This window comes from Carlito syrichta, unplaced genomic scaffold, assembly GCF_000164805.1.
Source record: "Carlito syrichta isolate Samal-C Ts95f unplaced genomic scaffold, Tarsius_syrichta-2.0.1 Scaffold309854, whole genome shotgun sequence".
NCBI lineage: Eukaryota > Metazoa > Chordata > Mammalia > Primates > Tarsiidae > Carlito > Carlito syrichta.
Genome location: NW_007253950.1, coordinates 1,069,030 through 1,086,202, shown reverse-complemented (window position 1 = coordinate 1,086,202; position 17,173 = coordinate 1,069,030). Strand labels below are relative to the sequence as shown.

Genomic DNA, 17,173 nt, shown 5'->3' with positions numbered 1-17,173 from the left:
CGCGGAGCCGCCGGCGTCGCTTCGGTCCCTAGTGTCGAGCTGCGAGGGGCAAGAGCAATGAGGCGGGGCGTGTCACCCCATTCCATGGAGTTGACGTAGCCCCAGACTGGGCTGGGGTACCCAAGGTCACACGCTTGTTGGTTACGAAAGGCAGTGGTGGACCCGTCCTCAACTCCATTGCCAAGTCACCTCGAAGGACAGGTGGAAATGGCCACAGAGAGCGGCCAGTGTTTCCCAAAAGTCAGTCATTTCCCCACCACTTCACCAACTATGGTGTTCTCTCACCACCTGTGCAGCCATATACTCTTTCTGTTTCTACATCTGAGTTCTTTAAAATAACTGTTTTCCTAAAGAGGAAGCTTTCCATGAGTTCCGTAAGTGGAAAACCCAGATCGCCTTCCATAAATAGAATGTATGCATTGACACATCGACATGAATATAAAACTGATGAACTGTTCTCTTGTGTTTCATCTAGTCTTCTCATTTACCCAAGGGATTTCACAGTCATAGTTTGCAACTGCCCTTTTCTTTTTCAAAGTTTTATAGATATTTGCTCCATTTTTGTCTGTACTTTTACTAAAATATTGATTTTTTTATACATAATGTCCTGTTTCTTTAAAAATTATCGTTTCCTAAGTTATTCCATAGATTTTTTTTTTAAATGAGTGTCCTTTTGTTGCTTTTATACAAAATTTCGAACTAAACATGTTTAGTAAAAGTAATGCCTATGACTCAACAAATCCACCCTTAGGTATTTACCCAAAAGAAATGAAAGTATGTGTCTACAAAAAGGTTTGTAGGAGTAAATTCATAACAGCTGTGTTCCCAAACACAGAAACAGCCTAGGTGTCCATCAACAGAATAGTGTTTCTTAATGGAATACTACTTTGCAATAAAATCTAAAAATCTCAGAGTTACACAAAGCTGGTCACTGATTAAAGTGGTAAGGGCAGATTTTAATCAGTAATAACTATTGCAATAGGAAAAATAGTACAGCATGAACGGAACTCAACCTTGAGGTTATTATGCAAGTGTATACACTTGTCGGACCTTGAGTTCAGTTCTTGCAGAAGTAACTGGGCATTTTAAAGGACAAGTGAGGGAGGAGGGAAAAGGGTAGGTGGGGCTCAGTAGATTCAGGAAAGGTTTAGTGTAAACGGGGTTTAGACATACTGTCTGCTAGCTGGCAATTGTTGAAGTTGGGATTCTGTGTTTCTTCAGGGAGACAAAGGCCCTATCCACAGTGTTGGCTGAAACAAACAGTAAAGTTTTTTGACAGTCTTGAGTTTTTTCAGACATCTCTTTAAAGGAGGCTACGGTCGTCTTAGAAATATGGCCTTGAGTGTGTGTTCAAGTCTGTATAGGCCGCGGTTGAGTCTAGGTAAGAAGGCTCAGAGGAGCTTGGCTAAAGTTTGGTCAAGGAGAGAATCTTCATCAGATCTGACTTACACAAAAATATGGATCAATCTCAAAAATATACTAAGTGAAAGAAGCTTTAAGAAAAATGTACAGTTAGATGAAATTCAAAACAAGCAAAATTAAGACAAGCAAAAATTAATTTAGGGTGAAAAATTCAGAACAAGCATGAACAGGGAACTACGATGAAAGGACATAAAAGAACTTTCTGAGGTGATGGTAATGTTCTCCGTTTAAGTTGTGTTTAGGCTATGCAAGTGTATATGTTTGCAAAACTCACAGAATGGTACACTTAAGATTATGCATTTTATTGCATATAAATGGCATCTCAATAAAAGAACAGTGGACTTAAAACTCTAGTTAATGCTATACACTCTAAGATGTTTAGAGATAGAGAATATTGAGATCTGCAGCAAACGCATCGAAAATCAAGATGGATGAATGAAAAGCATGATTGATTGATGTGTACAGCCTCGTGGTGGATATACCGGTGTTCATTCCATAATTCTTTGTGTGTTTGAAAATGTTTATAATAGAATGTAGGGAAGTTAAAAGGTAATATGAGTTTATGCTTACAAAGCATACTACTGATCTTTCCTAAAGTAATTGGAGGTGTTACAAATATTACAGATGAGAATGCAGATAGAGATGAGGAACTTGTCCAGAAACACCATTTAAGCACTGGGGGTGTCAATACTGAGACCTTCCTTTTTATTTTTATTTTTGTGGAGATAAGATCTTGCTGTGTTGCCCAGGCTGGTCTCAAACTCCTGAGCTCAAGCCATCCTCCCATCTTGGCCTCCCAAAGTGCTAGGATCACAGGCATGATCCAATGTACCTGGCCCAGTACTGAGATCAGTAATTACTAGATCAGTAATTACTACTCCAGTATTCTTGCCATAACATATAAATATGTAACATTTTAAGTTACTTTCACTTTTTGTTTCGGCCTCACAACATTGAACAAGTAGAGCTTATTACTCTAAATTTCCACGTTTCAAATCTGCACATTGGGGTGAAATAGTTTTCCCATTACTACACAGCTAACAAATGAAACAGGCTGAGATACTAGGTCATCTTCCCTTTCCTGGCTCACCACTTTCACCACCACATCATGTCCCAAGGTTTCCAATTTACCCATAATTTTTGTGTGAGACGAGCACTTGGCTAAGTGGCTCTGGAGGAGTCTCTGCCCTGCTTTTTCTCCTTCCTGCCTGTGTTTCCATTCTGGGTCTCAAAGGGTCCTCTGGTGAATGTCTCTGACTGACCAGCATTGTTTCTGTTTCAGTGTCCCGTTGCCGACCACCCCTGGTGCCACGTGCCTTCCATGCTTCAGCTGTGGGGCTAAGGTCTTCAGATGAGCAGCAGCAGCAACCGCCCCCATCTTTTTCTCAGCAGCATTCTGAGACACAGGGGACAGAAAAACCCAATCCAGAGTCTTCTCATTCACCCCCCAGGTAGGCACCAGATCCCAGTCCACCATTTCTGGACACTTTGCGTGCTAGGGCATATCTGCTCTTCCTCCACTTCTGCTCTCTCTGTCCCCTCTTTTGTTTGTTTGGGGTTTTTTTTGAGTCGAAGTCTTGCTCTGTTACCCTGTCTGTAGTTCAGTGGCTCACTGCCACCGCAGCCTCGCCCCTCTGGGCTCAGGCAAGCCTTTCGCCTCAGCCTTCCAAGTAGTTGGAACTACAGGCGCATACCAACACATCGGCTAATTTTTTTTATTTATTGTAGAGACAAGGTCTCGCCAAGTTGCCCAGGTTGGTCTCAAACTCCTAGGCTCAGGCAGTCCTCTCGCCTCCACCTCCCAAAGTGCTGGGATTGCAGGCATGAGCCACTGTACCCAGCTCTGGCCCCCTCTTTACCTTCCATTGTTTTCAAGAAGAACTTGTTTTTATAAAATCAATGCCTGCATATTCTAAAACATCTAAACAGTATAGAGAAGTTCCCAAAAATAAAACAAAATTTATCCAAAATCACAAACAGATAACCCTGCTAACATTGTGAATATCCTTTTGGATGTTTCTCTAAGCTTATTTAGTATATAATAAATGATTAATTATACTCCACATGCTGTTCCAGAGCCTGTTTTTTCTTTCTTTTCTTTCTCTTTTTTTTTTTGAGTTGGAGTCTCACTCTGTCGCACAGGCTGGAGTGTCATGGCACACTCACTGGGCTCTGGCGATCCTTCTGCCTCAGCCTTCCAAGTAGCCAGAACTATAGGAGCACACTACCACACCCAACTAATTTTTTATTTAGTGTAGAGATGAGGTCTTGCCAAGTTGCCCGAGCTGGTCTCAAACCCACAGGCTCAGGCAGTCCACTCACCTCGGCCTCCCAAAGTGCTGGGATTACAGGCTGAGCCACCGAGCCCGGCCTTGTTTTTTCTTTCAATATTACATTTGTAATGCCTTTTCACAGTTTACATTATTTCTTATTTTTTTGAGTTGGAGTCTCACTTCGTTGCCCAGGCTGGAGTACAGTGGCACACTCACAGTCACCCCAGTGTTGACTGGCTGGGCTCAGACAATCCTTCCGCCTCAGCCTTCCAAGTAGCTGGAACTGCAGTTGCTTGCTACTGTGCCTGGCTAATTTTTGATTTATTGTAGCGATGAGGTCTCGCCAAGTTGCCCAGGGTGTTCTCGAACCCGTGGGCTCAGGCAATCCTCTCACCTCGGCCTCCCAAAGTGCTGGGATTACAGGCTTGAGCCACCGCACCCAGTCGTTTACATTATTTTGATGGTTATATAACATTCCAGCAAATGGCTGTGCCAAAATTCATTTAACCTGTCTCTTATTGATGGATATTTAGATTTCCTTTACTAATAATGAGAAATAATATGATAACGTGTGTGAATCTCTCCTTAGAAATGGGAGTAGTACGCGCTGCCTTTGAGCCCCACCCGCTTGTGCGTGGCACTGGGTCAGGCTGCAGCGCTAGAGCAGTGCTCATGCATAACTGGGGCCAAACGCACTCCCGGGTGGCGCCTTTAACCGTGAGCGACACACGCAGCCTGCAGAATCCGTGAGGGACAACTGCGATGCTGGCCTGGTGTTGGCCTGAAGTGTTGATTTGTGAAAGAACAAGTGTCGGTGACCCCTGCCATTGGCAGGTCGCGGTCTCGGTGGGTTCCAGCGGGACGTCCTGGTTGTTGGACCTGTGAGCAGGACCTGCGGGCCCAGCCATTCCACCACACAAGGAGAAATCAGAACCTGCACACCCACTGGGAGGAGCCAGTTCTCCATTTTGGCCATCAGAAAAGGAAACTGCCCACAAGACTCCCAAACCAGCTGGGCTAACCCAGCGTGTGGACTTGCTGTATAACATGTGGGCACTCAGGACCTAGGTAGACGCTCTAAGCTCTCCCCATCTATTCAGAGGAACAATCTGATCATGTGCCTTGTCTGCTGGATCACATGCTCCTGTCTCAGGATTCATGAGAAACCCGTGATTGTACCTCACTGTAAAAGGTCTGGGGGACAGTTCCCTCTGGTCCCCTCCAACTATGGGAGCTTTTCTGTCCCCCCAATAAATCCTGCTTTCTCAAAAAAAAAAAAAAAAAAAGAAATGGGAGTAGTGAGTCAAAGGATGTGAAAAGATGTGTTACATATGTGGGGTCAAATTGCCCTTCAGAAAGGTAATAATGATTTACATTTCCATTAGATTTTTTTTCTTCCTAATCCTGCCACTGAAAAGTTCCTCTAGATCTAAAATTAGAGTGTTCCTTGTCAGTTTTTCTGGTTTCCAAATCACAGTACTTTTCATTTCAATCCAACAAATGTTTTTTGAGGACTTACATAGCCAGGCCCTATGAATAATATAACTATTCATTGTTCCTGGTCTCAAGGAGTGATGCAAATAGAGATAAACCGTCTGAGCACATTGTGCTGAGAGTTCTAGACAGGCAAATTCAGGTGCTTTAGGAACAGTGCCTGCATGCCCCATGACTTCACCAGGCTGGATCCCTTGTCTCAGTGGCTATGTAGAGGGGAGAAAAAATCTAATATTTACTCTGTTGGCATGAAACACAAGAGTAAATGTCCTTCCAACACGTGCTTAGAGGAGATCCAGAGGCCCTGGCTTCTGGTCGGGTCTCTTGTGCCTTCAAGCAGTAGGCAGTGGTTGAAGTGTGCTGGGCTCTGTCCCTGTGTGTCAGGTATACAGACCAAGGTGGCCAGGAGGAGGAGGACTATGAGAATGAGGAGCAGCTACAGCACCGCATCCTGACAGCAGCCCTGGAGTTTGTGCCCGCTCATGGGTGGACAGCAGAGGCCATTGCGGAAGGAGCCCAGGTGTGTATAGGTGAAGGTGGGGCAGCACCACCAAGATCAGCCAGGACCAAGATCACACCAGGCAGAGCAGAGAACTTCATCCCTTCTTGCAGCCTATCTGCAAGATTTTCTGTTTTGGAGTCCCCCTCCCCCCCCAAATATAGTAGAAATGGCTTTATTTTTTAATTGTAAAAAGAATGAACAATGGAGTTGGTTTGGGGAAGTTATGTTCTAAAGACTACCCATTAGGCAAGAATTGTCTGTGATCAAGACTAGCATATTTTGTTGGCCCTAAAATGTTACCAGTTATAAGAAGCAACATTTTTGTGCATTAATAAAAAAGAAACAATGCTGCCTATTAAATTATGACAAATCATCAATTCTGTGCTTCACACAGATATTTTAAAGTATATGCATCTTAGAATTAATAAAATGTGGTGTTTGAGAATCCCCAAGAAGGCACCACTTTGGAGACCAACACAACTGACTTTTCTTAATAAGTCTAATAGCATTTCCTCCTGCATTGGAAAAGATTGCTGCTTTGAATTAAGCAGTAGGCTCATATTTAGGCCGTGTTGTGTGGGATCATCCAGCATAGCCAGATACCATCCTATGAGGTCTATGAGGACAGACACTGAAGGAATTATAGTCATGTCTCTCGTTCCAAGCTTGGACAGTGGACAAGTTTACTGCTTTACTTAAGATTAACTGGTATTTGTCTTATCTCACTATCTCCCAAGAGCACATATGGTAACAGAAGTCATATAAATGAAATGTGTCTACTCTGTCTCCACTGTATGCTCATTGTGAAAGCTTTAAACAATACAAACATATAAAAGGGAATGTAAAAATCATCTATAATCACACCAGAGATTCTGCTATCAACATTTTAATGCCTAATTCTTTCAATAAAGTTCAGAGAGCTTTATTAATCATTTATTTAACTATTTATTGAGCTAATAGTGTGCCCTAGGTACTGCAATATCCCTAGGGATATGGCAGTGGTCAAGATGAACATGGTTCCTGTCCTTGTTGAGCTTCCAGTTTAGTGACATTAATCACATATATAGAGATATATACTTAGAAAATGTGATAAGAGCTATCAAGAAAAGGTGCTGTTGGGCCATATAATAGAGGAACTCGATCTAATATGAGTTCAGGTTCCTTGATGGTCAGGAATGGCTTTCATTTTTTATTTTTTAGTTTTGTTTTTTTGAGTTGGGGTTTGACTCTGTCTCCCAGGCTGGAGTGTAATGGCACAGTCATGGCACACTGCAGCCAGGAAAGGGTTTTGAGCTGAGAACTAAGGAATGAGTAGACCTTACCTAGTTTGGTGGACTGGGGATGGACAAGTCCAGATAGAGAAAAAACATGTGCAAAATTGGAAGATGCTTACTGTGTTGAAAGAACCACAAAAACCCAGCAGGGAATGAAGGAAGAGAAACTTGAGATGAGTAAATCTGGAGAAAGTTCAGTTGAAGCCAAATGAAGCAAGACCCTGAAGGTAATGATGAGGAGTTAGGTTTTTATTCTAAGAATCGTCGAAGATACAGAATTACATCTGACACTTCAAAGTGCTCATTTTGGCTGCTGGATGACAAGTTGATTGGAGGCAAAGAGATTCACTGGGGGCTGCTGTCAGTCATCCTGGAGAGATGAGGTTGTCTGACCTGGAGCAGTGATGGTGAACTAGACACAAGTGGGTAGATTGGGGATAGGTTAGACATGGGAGAGTGACAACATGGTGCCAGATTTGCCAGTTTGCATGTATAGCTATACAGTGGTGTTGTTTTCTTTTTTTTTTCACTGAGCATTATTGATTCTAATTCCATCCACATTGCTGCATTTTAAAAAAATCTTTTTAAATTTATTTTTTTTTAATGGTGTCATTTTCTAAGATTAGGGCCATTGGAAGAAGATCAGATTTGGGGATGGATCATAGGTACAGTCTTGATCTTTGTTGAGTGTGAGGCATCTTTGAGTCAACCAAGGGACTTAGTTCAGGCATGCATGTCTGGAGCTGGAGGAGATAGTTGGATTAGAGATATACATTTGGGCATTATCGGTTTATCTATCTATCTATCTATCTATCTATCTATCTATCTATCTATCTATCTATCTAATCTATCTAATAAGTCAGTGAGTTTACCCAGGGCATGAGCTTAGTGTGTTAAGAAAAGAGTCTAGACCTTCAAGGAACTCTGACGTTTATAGGGAAGAGTAGAGTAAGATACACCATCCATGAAGTCTGAATTAGAGCTTCCTGATGTTGGAGGCAGAGCAGGAGAGTGGATTAAGCAGCTAGATGTGGTTACTGTAGCAGTAGCTATTTGGATGGAGTACTGGGTCAGAAATCAGTTGGAGTAGGTTGAGGCATGAGTAGAAGGTGAGGAAGTAGAGGGTGTTTGGCTGTGAGGGCAGAAGAGAGCTAGGGTGTACCACGCAGGCGAAATTGGGTGGAAGTTTGCATATGATTGAACACTAGTGGGAAGAGTGAGTGTGAGTTTACTAGAGAAAATAGGCAAAATCAAAAGTGTGAGGTGGCTTGAAGGCAGGAATTACAAGATTTCTTGGACAGATGGAAGAACTGGTCTTAGATGTATCAGGTGTGAAGCTGGAGAAGAAAGCTGCAGGTTTCGTTTTTGATTTTTGTTTTTTCCCGAGACAGGGTCTTGCTCTGTTGCCTAGGCTGGAGTGCAGTGGCACGATCGTAGCTCACTGCAGCCTCAAACTCCTGGGCTCAAGCAATCTTCCTGCCTCAGCCTTCTGAGTAGCTGGGACTACAGGCATGAGCCACCACACTTAGCAACTGCAGGTTTAGTTTCTAGAAGAACATTAAGGGAGTTCCCAGGGGATGGTTTCTCTTTCCTCTGCAAAGTAGCCTCTGAACCTGAGGCTTATAGGAAAGATAGAAGGGACAGAGGTTGGGGGTAGTAGAGATTGTTGGAAAGAATCCTTTCAGAAAGTGGTAGAGTAAGTTGAGGACAGAAATGTAACAGAATTGTGTGGAGAAATCAGACTGTATTTTATATTCTGTGGTTAACTACCTTTTTTCTCTGCATATCCCCATTCATAATGACTACATGATGCCTATTGTATTTTCTTGACCTCAGTTAATAAACATTTGAGTTGTTTCCAATTTTTTAGTAGGTTTTTTGTTGTTGTTGTTTTTTTTTTAAGTAGGGTCTCGCTTTGCCACCCAGGCTAGAGTGTGGTGGTGCAGTCATAACTCACTGCAGCCTTGAACTCCTGGGCTCAAGTAATCCTCCTGTCTTAGCCTCCTGAGTAGCTGGAACTCACAAGCATATGCCACCATGCCTGGCTCACTTTTTAATTTTTTTGTAACGATGGAATCTCGCTATGTTTCCAGGCTGGTCTCTAGCTCCTGACCTCAAGCAATCCTCTTATCTCAAGTTATCCAGAGTGCTGGGATTACAGACATGAGCTGCCATGCCTGGCCCCCAATCTTTTAGTATTGTAAACCTATTTGTACAACATATTTGAGCACATTTCTGATTAATTTCTTTATGACAAATTTTAAAGTAGAGTTGCTCTTTTAGGGAGTGTGTTAGTCAGGATTCAGTCAGGAAGATAGAAACCACATCAGTTATTTGAATAGAGAGAATTTAATACAAAGATTAATGAAGTATAAAGATAAAGAGAATACTACGGCATTATGGAGGTGGCAACTGTAGGAAGCAGCTCCATCCCCAGGGCTAAGAGAATAAAACGAAGAGTTGGAATTAATTAGAACTAGGAACCTGAAGGAAAGTCCCTGTGGAGGGGAATCACAGAACATAGAGGAGGAGTTGCTCCTCAGCTGGTGCTGTTGCTGAGCTTAGAGGAAGGTCACCTGGGGCTGGCACTTTACCTGGGGGCTGGAAGTGGGGAGAGGATGGTGGCTTGGGAAGACTGCAGACTGAGTTCAGTCGCTGCTTCAGAAGAGAACTGCTTCTGCCGGGTGAGGAAACCTCACTGAGGTGATGGTCATCTCAGACACAGCAGATAAACATCACAAGCAGACAGGAAGTAGAGAGGAAAGACAAGCCCCTTCCTCCTCCAGCCCTGCCCACTCCCTCTAGCAATCCTATTGGCAGATCCTGATGGGACTTAGAAATGTGATTTGCAGAGTCCTAACCCTGGCATCACAAATAGCATAGGGCAGGTTTGCAGCAGTGAGACAGTAACTGTCCCAAAGGGTATGTCTATTTTTAAGGTTCTTGTTAGATACATATTGGAGACAATAGAGCCTTGTGGTTGAGAGTGTTAAGCCTCAGTTTCCTCATGTGTAGAATGTGAGTGGTAATACCACCTCCTCCCACAATAGAGGTGTTGGGAAGATGCAGTGAGACAGTGTATGTCATGTGCTTAGCAAGGTGCCAGACACTTAGTAAGCCTGCAGTCACTGTTAGTATTGCTACTGCTGTAACTCTGTCATGTGCCAAACTGTCCTCTTGAAAGGCTATGTACTCCCACCAAAAGAGGTGCTTTCCCCACTCACAGCAGTAGGAATTTATATTTAATAGCTTTTGTTTCTCTCCTGCCCTCTGTCCCTGCTGCTGACAGGGCTCTGTCTCCAGTAGATGCTTGAGGACTATTGTATATCAGAAATAGCAAAGGGCTTTTGTGGCTTTGTTAACTCCTTGGCAACTCATTAAGAAAAGTTTGTTGTTGTTTTAAACAACTGAGAGACCCAGCTTCTAAGAGATACAGGTTAAATTAATTTGTCAGAAAAGGAGGTACGAGTATTCTTCCCAAGCCTTTTCTTGTATTAGTTAGGACTCCAGGTTGTAAGTGCCAGAGCTCAACCCTAATTGGCTTAAGTAAGAGAGAGAAGTTTTGGCTCATGTAATAACAGCAAAGCCCAGAAGTAGCTCTGGCATGGTGTTCTTAGAATGTGCTGTCAGGAGCCGGGCTTGGTGACTCAGCCTGTAATCCCTCGCTTTGGGAGGCCAAGGTGAGTGGATTGCCTGAGCCCACGGGTTCGAGACCCACCCGGGCAACTTGGTGAGACCTCATCTCTACAATAAATCAAATTTAGCCGGGCGTGGTTGTGCGCGCCTGTAGTTCCAGCTACTTGGAAGGCTGAGGTAGAAGGACCGCTGGAACCCAGCAGGTCGAGGCTGCGGTGGCCGGGAGCGGCCACTGCACTCCAGTCTGGGTGATGGAGTGAGACTCCAACTCAAAAAAAAAAAAAAAAAGAATGTGCTGTCAGGAACTGTCTCTCCATCATCTCTGCTTTCTTCTCTGAGCTTCCTTCTCAGTAGGGGCTTTTCCATGCAGACCTAAAAGTGGCTCAGCAGCCCCAATGGAAGGAGAGCACCTCTTGCCCATCAGCACTAGCCTGAGATGGGCTCTTAAGACCTGGGTTTGGTCATGTGTCCGCTGTGCTCCAGTTATCCAAGCCGGGATCCCATACTTTGCACACAGACCAACAGGAGTATGAAGGGTCTGGCTGTGGTCAGCTTCTCCCAAATCACGTGGACCAAGAGTGGGGGTGTCCACTGAAAGTCAAGCAGATGTTATAGAAGAGACACTAGTGATGAGCAGGCAACAGATATTCACTATACTTGCCCACCACTCTTCTGTTTTCTCTCTCTTCTTTTGTAGTCTCTGGGTCTTTCCAGTGCAGCATCCAGCATGTTTGGAAATGACGGCAGTGAGCTAATACTGCATTTTGTGACCCAGTGCAATACTCAGCTCACCCGTGTGCTGGAGGAGGAGCAGAAGCTGGTACAGCTGGGCCAGGCAGAGTAAGTCCTGTGATATTGTTGCTCAGAGTAGCAGCTAAGGATTGGGGAACTTGGGCCCCACCAGCTGTCCCCAGGAGGCCATTCCAAGCAGAACCAAGAGAGTGGCATGGAGTGGCCCTGCTGCTATGATGGGACTGAACCCAGCAGCCTGTCTCTGACAGCTTTAGTTAGGCCAGCATCAGGAGCTGGTGGGGTCCTCCTCCTTAGGGCTGAGTGATTAGTGTAGCACTGAGCCCCTGCCTTTGACCCAGAGACACACTGTTTTCTTTTCCCTCTTCCAGGAAGAGAAAGACAGACCAGTTCCTGAGGGATGCAGTGGAAACCAGACTGAGAATGCTGATCCCGTACATTGAGCACTGGCCCCGGGTACAGAGTCCATATCCAGGCCCAAAGCTATAATAATATTAATATTTATAATTCTCAGAACCTTTCACTCAGAAGACTTTGTACATTCTTCAGAAGTTAGCTCATTAAGTTTCTCCATAAACCCAAGCGTACATAGTACACATGGTAGAGCTAGGTTTCAAACTTGGGAGTACCAGAGAGAGTAATTCTGAGCTGTTTCAGTTCTCGTAAATGTGAATAGTCTGGTACTAGACCACATCCCAGATGGGGTCCTAGTGGCCTGAGTGTGCCATCAGGTCTTCAGTGAGGAGGAATCCATAAAGGAGGTTGGAAAGCCAGAGGATTTAATTGGCTGTCTTCACTTGAGTAACAGCCCTGTCATGTTTCAGATCTCAGGGACTGGGACTTCTTGTCAGATTATCAGTGTGATGCTTGGGGATCGGAGTATTCACTCCAAGGGCTTTTCCCCTTTTCTGAAGCTTCCTTTTTCCTCTGTTTCAAAGCATGTCACAGTGTGGGCCATTCTCTGAGTTAAGAAAGTAGAGTCAAAGCACACCAGAAATGAGAAGGACTCAGACATCTAGTGTCCTTTACCCAGCTGGAAGACTATTGAGCATGTAATTTCATTCATTCATTCAATTGACAGACATTTGGACACCTATAGTGTGCCTAACCCCAGGCTGGATCTGAAGGGATCACAGCCAGGAGTCAAGTCCTGTCCCTTGCCACACTTGATTTTTACACACCTGGCCCCATTACATTCCACCTTGAGGTTAAAATGGTAGAAGTGTATGTATCAGGCCCTTGGCTACCTTCCTGATTCAATGCAGCATTTCCTTCTGGGCTACGTCACTAAGAGAAAACCTTTTAGCCAGTTCGGGTCCTCTGACCAGCTCCTGCAGGCCTCAACCAACGGACTGTAGAGTTGATAAAGTGGCAAGAGCAGGAAGAGCTGATACCCGATAATGAAGAGAATCTGGTCTATGCCATCACTTGTATTAGTTGGTGAATTCTGGGTTTCAGGAAACAAATCATCTTGAGTTTGAAAAAAAGGGAGGAAGCCGGGCTCGGTGGCTCAGCCTATAATCCCACGCCTTTGGGAGGCTGAGGTGAGTGGATTGCCTGAGCCCGCGGGTTCGAGACCTGCCTGGGCAGCGAGACCACATCTCTACAATAAATCAAAAACTTAGCCGGGTGTGGTAGCGCACATCTGTAATTCCGGCTACTCAGAAGGCTGAGGTGGAAGGATCGCCGGAACCCAGCACGTTGAGACTGCGGTGGCCGGGAGTGGCCACTGCACTCCAGTCTGGGCGACAGAGTGAGACTCCTACTAAAAAAAAAAGGGAGGAATTTATTGTGATGGAATGGTGCAACAAGGGCAGGGTGCTACTGGTCCTGGGAATAGCCTAGTATTTGGTCCTGGAAACCACCCCCACACTTCCTTCCTATTTCTGCTTCTTTCTCTGTGTGACAAAATAGGGCATCCTTTCCCATCCTTGCTTAGACCAGTCTAGACCCTTTGGCTCTCTGCATTCCTAATTCCATATGCGAGAGATGGAGAACATGATTGTACCAGCTCTGGTACTATGTCCCTGGCTCCCATCAACTGTAGTCAGGGTTTTTAGTTGTCTGGAACTCATACTGGTGAGTGAATAGGTGGGTCTCAGATAGCCGGAGCTGGGCAGGGTCCCTCATATACCTTTTGGAGAGGTGGGGAAGTGCTGGCCACCAATGTGCTCTTACCTGTGTGTGGTACTTACTCCTCTGCCATTTCCTCCTCAGGCTCTCAGCATTCTCATGCTCCCCCACAACATCCCATCCAGCCTGAGCCTGCTTACCAGCATGGTGGATGACATGTGGCATTACGCTGGGGACCAGTCTACTGATGTGAGTGCTCTCTGCAGGCCCACAGGAAACTGGGAGAGGCTTGGGTTAAGCATTTCTTCAAAAAGTTTGTGAGATTTCTTGGATCACAAGTCCCTTCAGGGGGCTTGCAGTGTCATTGTCATCTAGTGTCTGAGGAAGGTCCCTCAACAAACCAGAATGGGATTGAGGTTGTCCTCATTCAGGGACCAGCATTCTGGCCACAAACCAGAAACTATTTCTTCTAGCCTATGGTGGTGACACAAGGCATCAGAGGGCCCTGGGATTGGACTGTGTGTCCATTTCCCCCTCACACTCCTAAGATGTGGATTCTGCAGCAGAATTCCTCTTGCAAAAAAAAATGCTTTAAAACGAAACTCCCCTCTCTAGACCATCTTGGTCGGCTTTGCTAAGAGATCATCAGTAAGCCCCTTTAAAAGGCAGCAGGAGGGACTCTGGCTTGTTAATACTATCAAATTTCTGGTAGGAAGTTGAAAAACATTGTACACTCTCATAAAAGAAATTAAAATGCAATAGTACTTTGTGGAATCCAAGAGGAGGAGGCACAGAGATACTTCCACCATAGTTATAACAAAGTGCTTTAATAAACCTACTTCATGTGGAAGCATACCACCAACAGAGATGGTAGGAAAATGAAATTAGAAAGCAAAGAAATTAAAGGAATAAAACACCAAGCAGCTGAGCTGGTCCTCTGAAGAGTATTTGCCAAAATGGTCATAAGTTGCTTTGGGACTTGAACTCTGAGCCTTGCCCGAGTACTGTAATCTGTCCATAATCCTGTCTCAGCCCTCACTTTACTGATGAGCACACCAAGGTTTGGTAATAACTGGCTGAGCACAGAGCCACCCTGGAACTGAAATGTCATAAGACTTAGGCATTTCACTGACAGTTCCAAATAGGATTGAATGTGGCCAGATCACCTACAATGCTTATTGAACTTCCTGATTCCTGGCACTTAATTCAGACTCATAGGCTCTTACTCTTAAGATGTTGGGCCCAAAGGCTTGCATTTTTAATCTCCCAGGTAATTCTGATGCCCAGCCAAGTTTCAGACAATAGTGTTAGTCCAGAAGGCCAGATGTATCTGTGATGGAAAGAAGAAATCAGGAGGAAACCTAGGAATCCCTATGGCCTTGGGTGGGAGCTACTCTAGACTTCCCCTAGGCCATAGCAATAGTGTGAATGTATTTGCAGTTTAACTGGTATACCCGCCGAGCTGTGCTTGCTGGCATCTACAACACAACAGAGCTGGTGATGATGCAGGACTCCTCTCCAGACTTCGAGAACACTTGGAGCTTCCTGGAAAACCGAATTAATGATGCAATGAACATGGGCCATACTGCCAAGCAGGTAGTTGGGGCCTAATATGGGAACCCTCTCAAGAAGGCATACTCATCCTCCTCAGGCCGCCGCTGGTCACCTGGCTGTTGATCTCTTTTGGTCTCAGCTGACAGTCCTAAGGGCCTCCCCAGGGAGCTTGGCTGGTTATTCTGCTTGTCAGTCCTTCCCTGAGAGCCATGCTTTGCTCATTTGTGACTGTGTTGTCCATAGGTTCTCCTTCTAGTACACTTGACTCCATCTTTTGGGGCCATGGGTCCCCTGATTTGTCCTTCCTGTCCCACTTTTAAGTGTATGTTAGGGTCTTAAGGGAACCTGGCTCTGACTCTGACTTCTCCTAGGTAAAGTCCACTGGAGAGGCACTAGTACAAGGACTCATGGGTGCAGCAGTGACGGTGAGTACCACCAATCTTATCTCTGCCTAACCCCCATCCTACCCTGGCCCTGTGATACTGACATATGTCACTGACCCCACATGGTTTTGTAGCCTTAAACTGGAAATCTAATAATAAGACTGAGGCTGATTCAGCCCTAGTGTCCTGATTCTGAATACCCTGCCTCTTTATTTTTTACTGGTATCAAGAAATATCATTGACTTCTGGGACCCTGGTATATCATATCTCTATCATAGCCATACCTGCCACCTTGAAAACCTGGATCTTTTCCCATTGGAGACTAGAGGTAGGGCAAGTCCTCACCACTCTCTCTGTTTCCATCCCTGTATCAGCTCAAGAATTTAACAGGTCTAAACCAGCGCCGGTGAGAGGAAGGTATGTGGCTTGAGGGCCTGGAAGAAGATGAGCAGATGGATTAAAAGAGCTTTGAAAAGTATGAAGTACTGTCCACATAACCAGGCGATAATGAGAACACACTGAAGGATTTCTGAGTCACTGCCACAGCCACTGGGATACTTGATGATACCATTCTGGCCTGGGATTGGGCTATTTCTTCAGTTCCTATTACCAAGCCAGTCCTCCTGATGTGATTCCGCATTGCAGCTGTAGGATTGAAAAATGAGACTCTCATCCAAGCCACGGAAGCCTAACACATCGTTGTCATGGTCTCAGCACCTTAACCGTGTTTTAACCATCCTAGAATGTCAAGGTCTGAAAACACCACCAGGCAGTTCATTTCTTGCACAGCACTGGCAAGTGCACACACGGGTTCCTTGCAGTTCATCCCTCTCAGGCATCCTGAGATGCTGCTTCTGGGAACCCTCTCAAAAAACTGCTGCACCTGAGACAGGTGTTTGCTGTACAGAAGTGTGATCCCAGGCCTGGTGTCATATTACACCAGCATGCTTTGCAGGACTATTAGCATATTTGGCATCTTTAAAAATAATAATAAATATGTTTGAAGCAGTTTCCTATTGTGTAGTTAGTTTCCATGAAGACCATGATAGGTATCCAACAGCCCAGAGGGAGACAGTAGTGTTGTGGATAAGGTGACCTGAGTTCTAGCCCTGGTGCTGCCTAATACCTACTGGGCAATTATGGCAACTTTATGCCTCTTGGGTAACAGGCACCTTACCCCAGGCCATCAGCTTCTTTGGCTGCTCTCGTCTATCAGCATTTCATTTGATTTAGTCTCAGTAACTTTCTCAGCCTCTACACTGGTTAGGCTCCCTTTGCATGTCTGGTTAACCCTGCTTTAACTCTCTTCTACTGAAGTCAGCTGAATATGGGGGAAGTCAGGAGCTCGAACTTCAGATCTCTTGGAAATCTTCCACTGGCTCCTTTCTGCACCTCTCTTAATTCCTGGTATCTCTTGACACCCTGTAATGTTTTTATAGTAGCAATTCCAAAATTTATTGCATTCTCTCCTTTACCCTTCATAGCATCCATCCCACACTCAGCAGACAACCGTAATTCTTAAATTACTGTGATGGCACATGCTGTGGAGCAAGGCTACCTCAATGCTGAGCCTTTCTGTCCCAGGAAGAGATGTCACTCCTTGCCAAGGCAAACTCCTCTTTATCATCTGGACACTCTTCTCCCACCCCCTAAATGTAGCTCTTGCTAGGTTCTGTCTAGGGCCTCTTTTTCTCTGTATGAGAAGCTGCCACTTTTTGAGGCCTATTTAAACCTCTCTCCAGGTTGTTTAGGGGACAGATAATTCTTCCATAAGCATACATACTGCACACTGCCAGGCATTGGGGATGCAAT

At 44.9% G+C, this 17,173-nt stretch overlaps 1 protein-coding gene across 1 annotated transcript; it reads left to right on the top strand.

The window, feature by feature from the left end:
- The first annotated feature begins 2,690 nt into the window (after positions 1 to 2,690).
- On the top strand, positions 2,691 to 16,338 carry COQ9 (coenzyme Q9). Its single transcript, XM_021717546.1, has 8 exons — positions 2,691 to 2,873; positions 5,574 to 5,709; positions 11,299 to 11,441; positions 11,723 to 11,807; positions 13,569 to 13,673; positions 14,865 to 15,020; positions 15,350 to 15,403; positions 15,736 to 16,338. Exons 3-8 carry the CDS (start codon positions 11,329 to 11,331, stop codon positions 15,769 to 15,771), a joined length of 549 nt encoding a protein of 182 aa, XP_021573221.1. The 5' UTR covers positions 2,691 to 2,873; positions 5,574 to 5,709; positions 11,299 to 11,328; the 3' UTR covers positions 15,772 to 16,338.
- Positions 16,339 to 17,173: the final 835 nt, after the last annotated feature.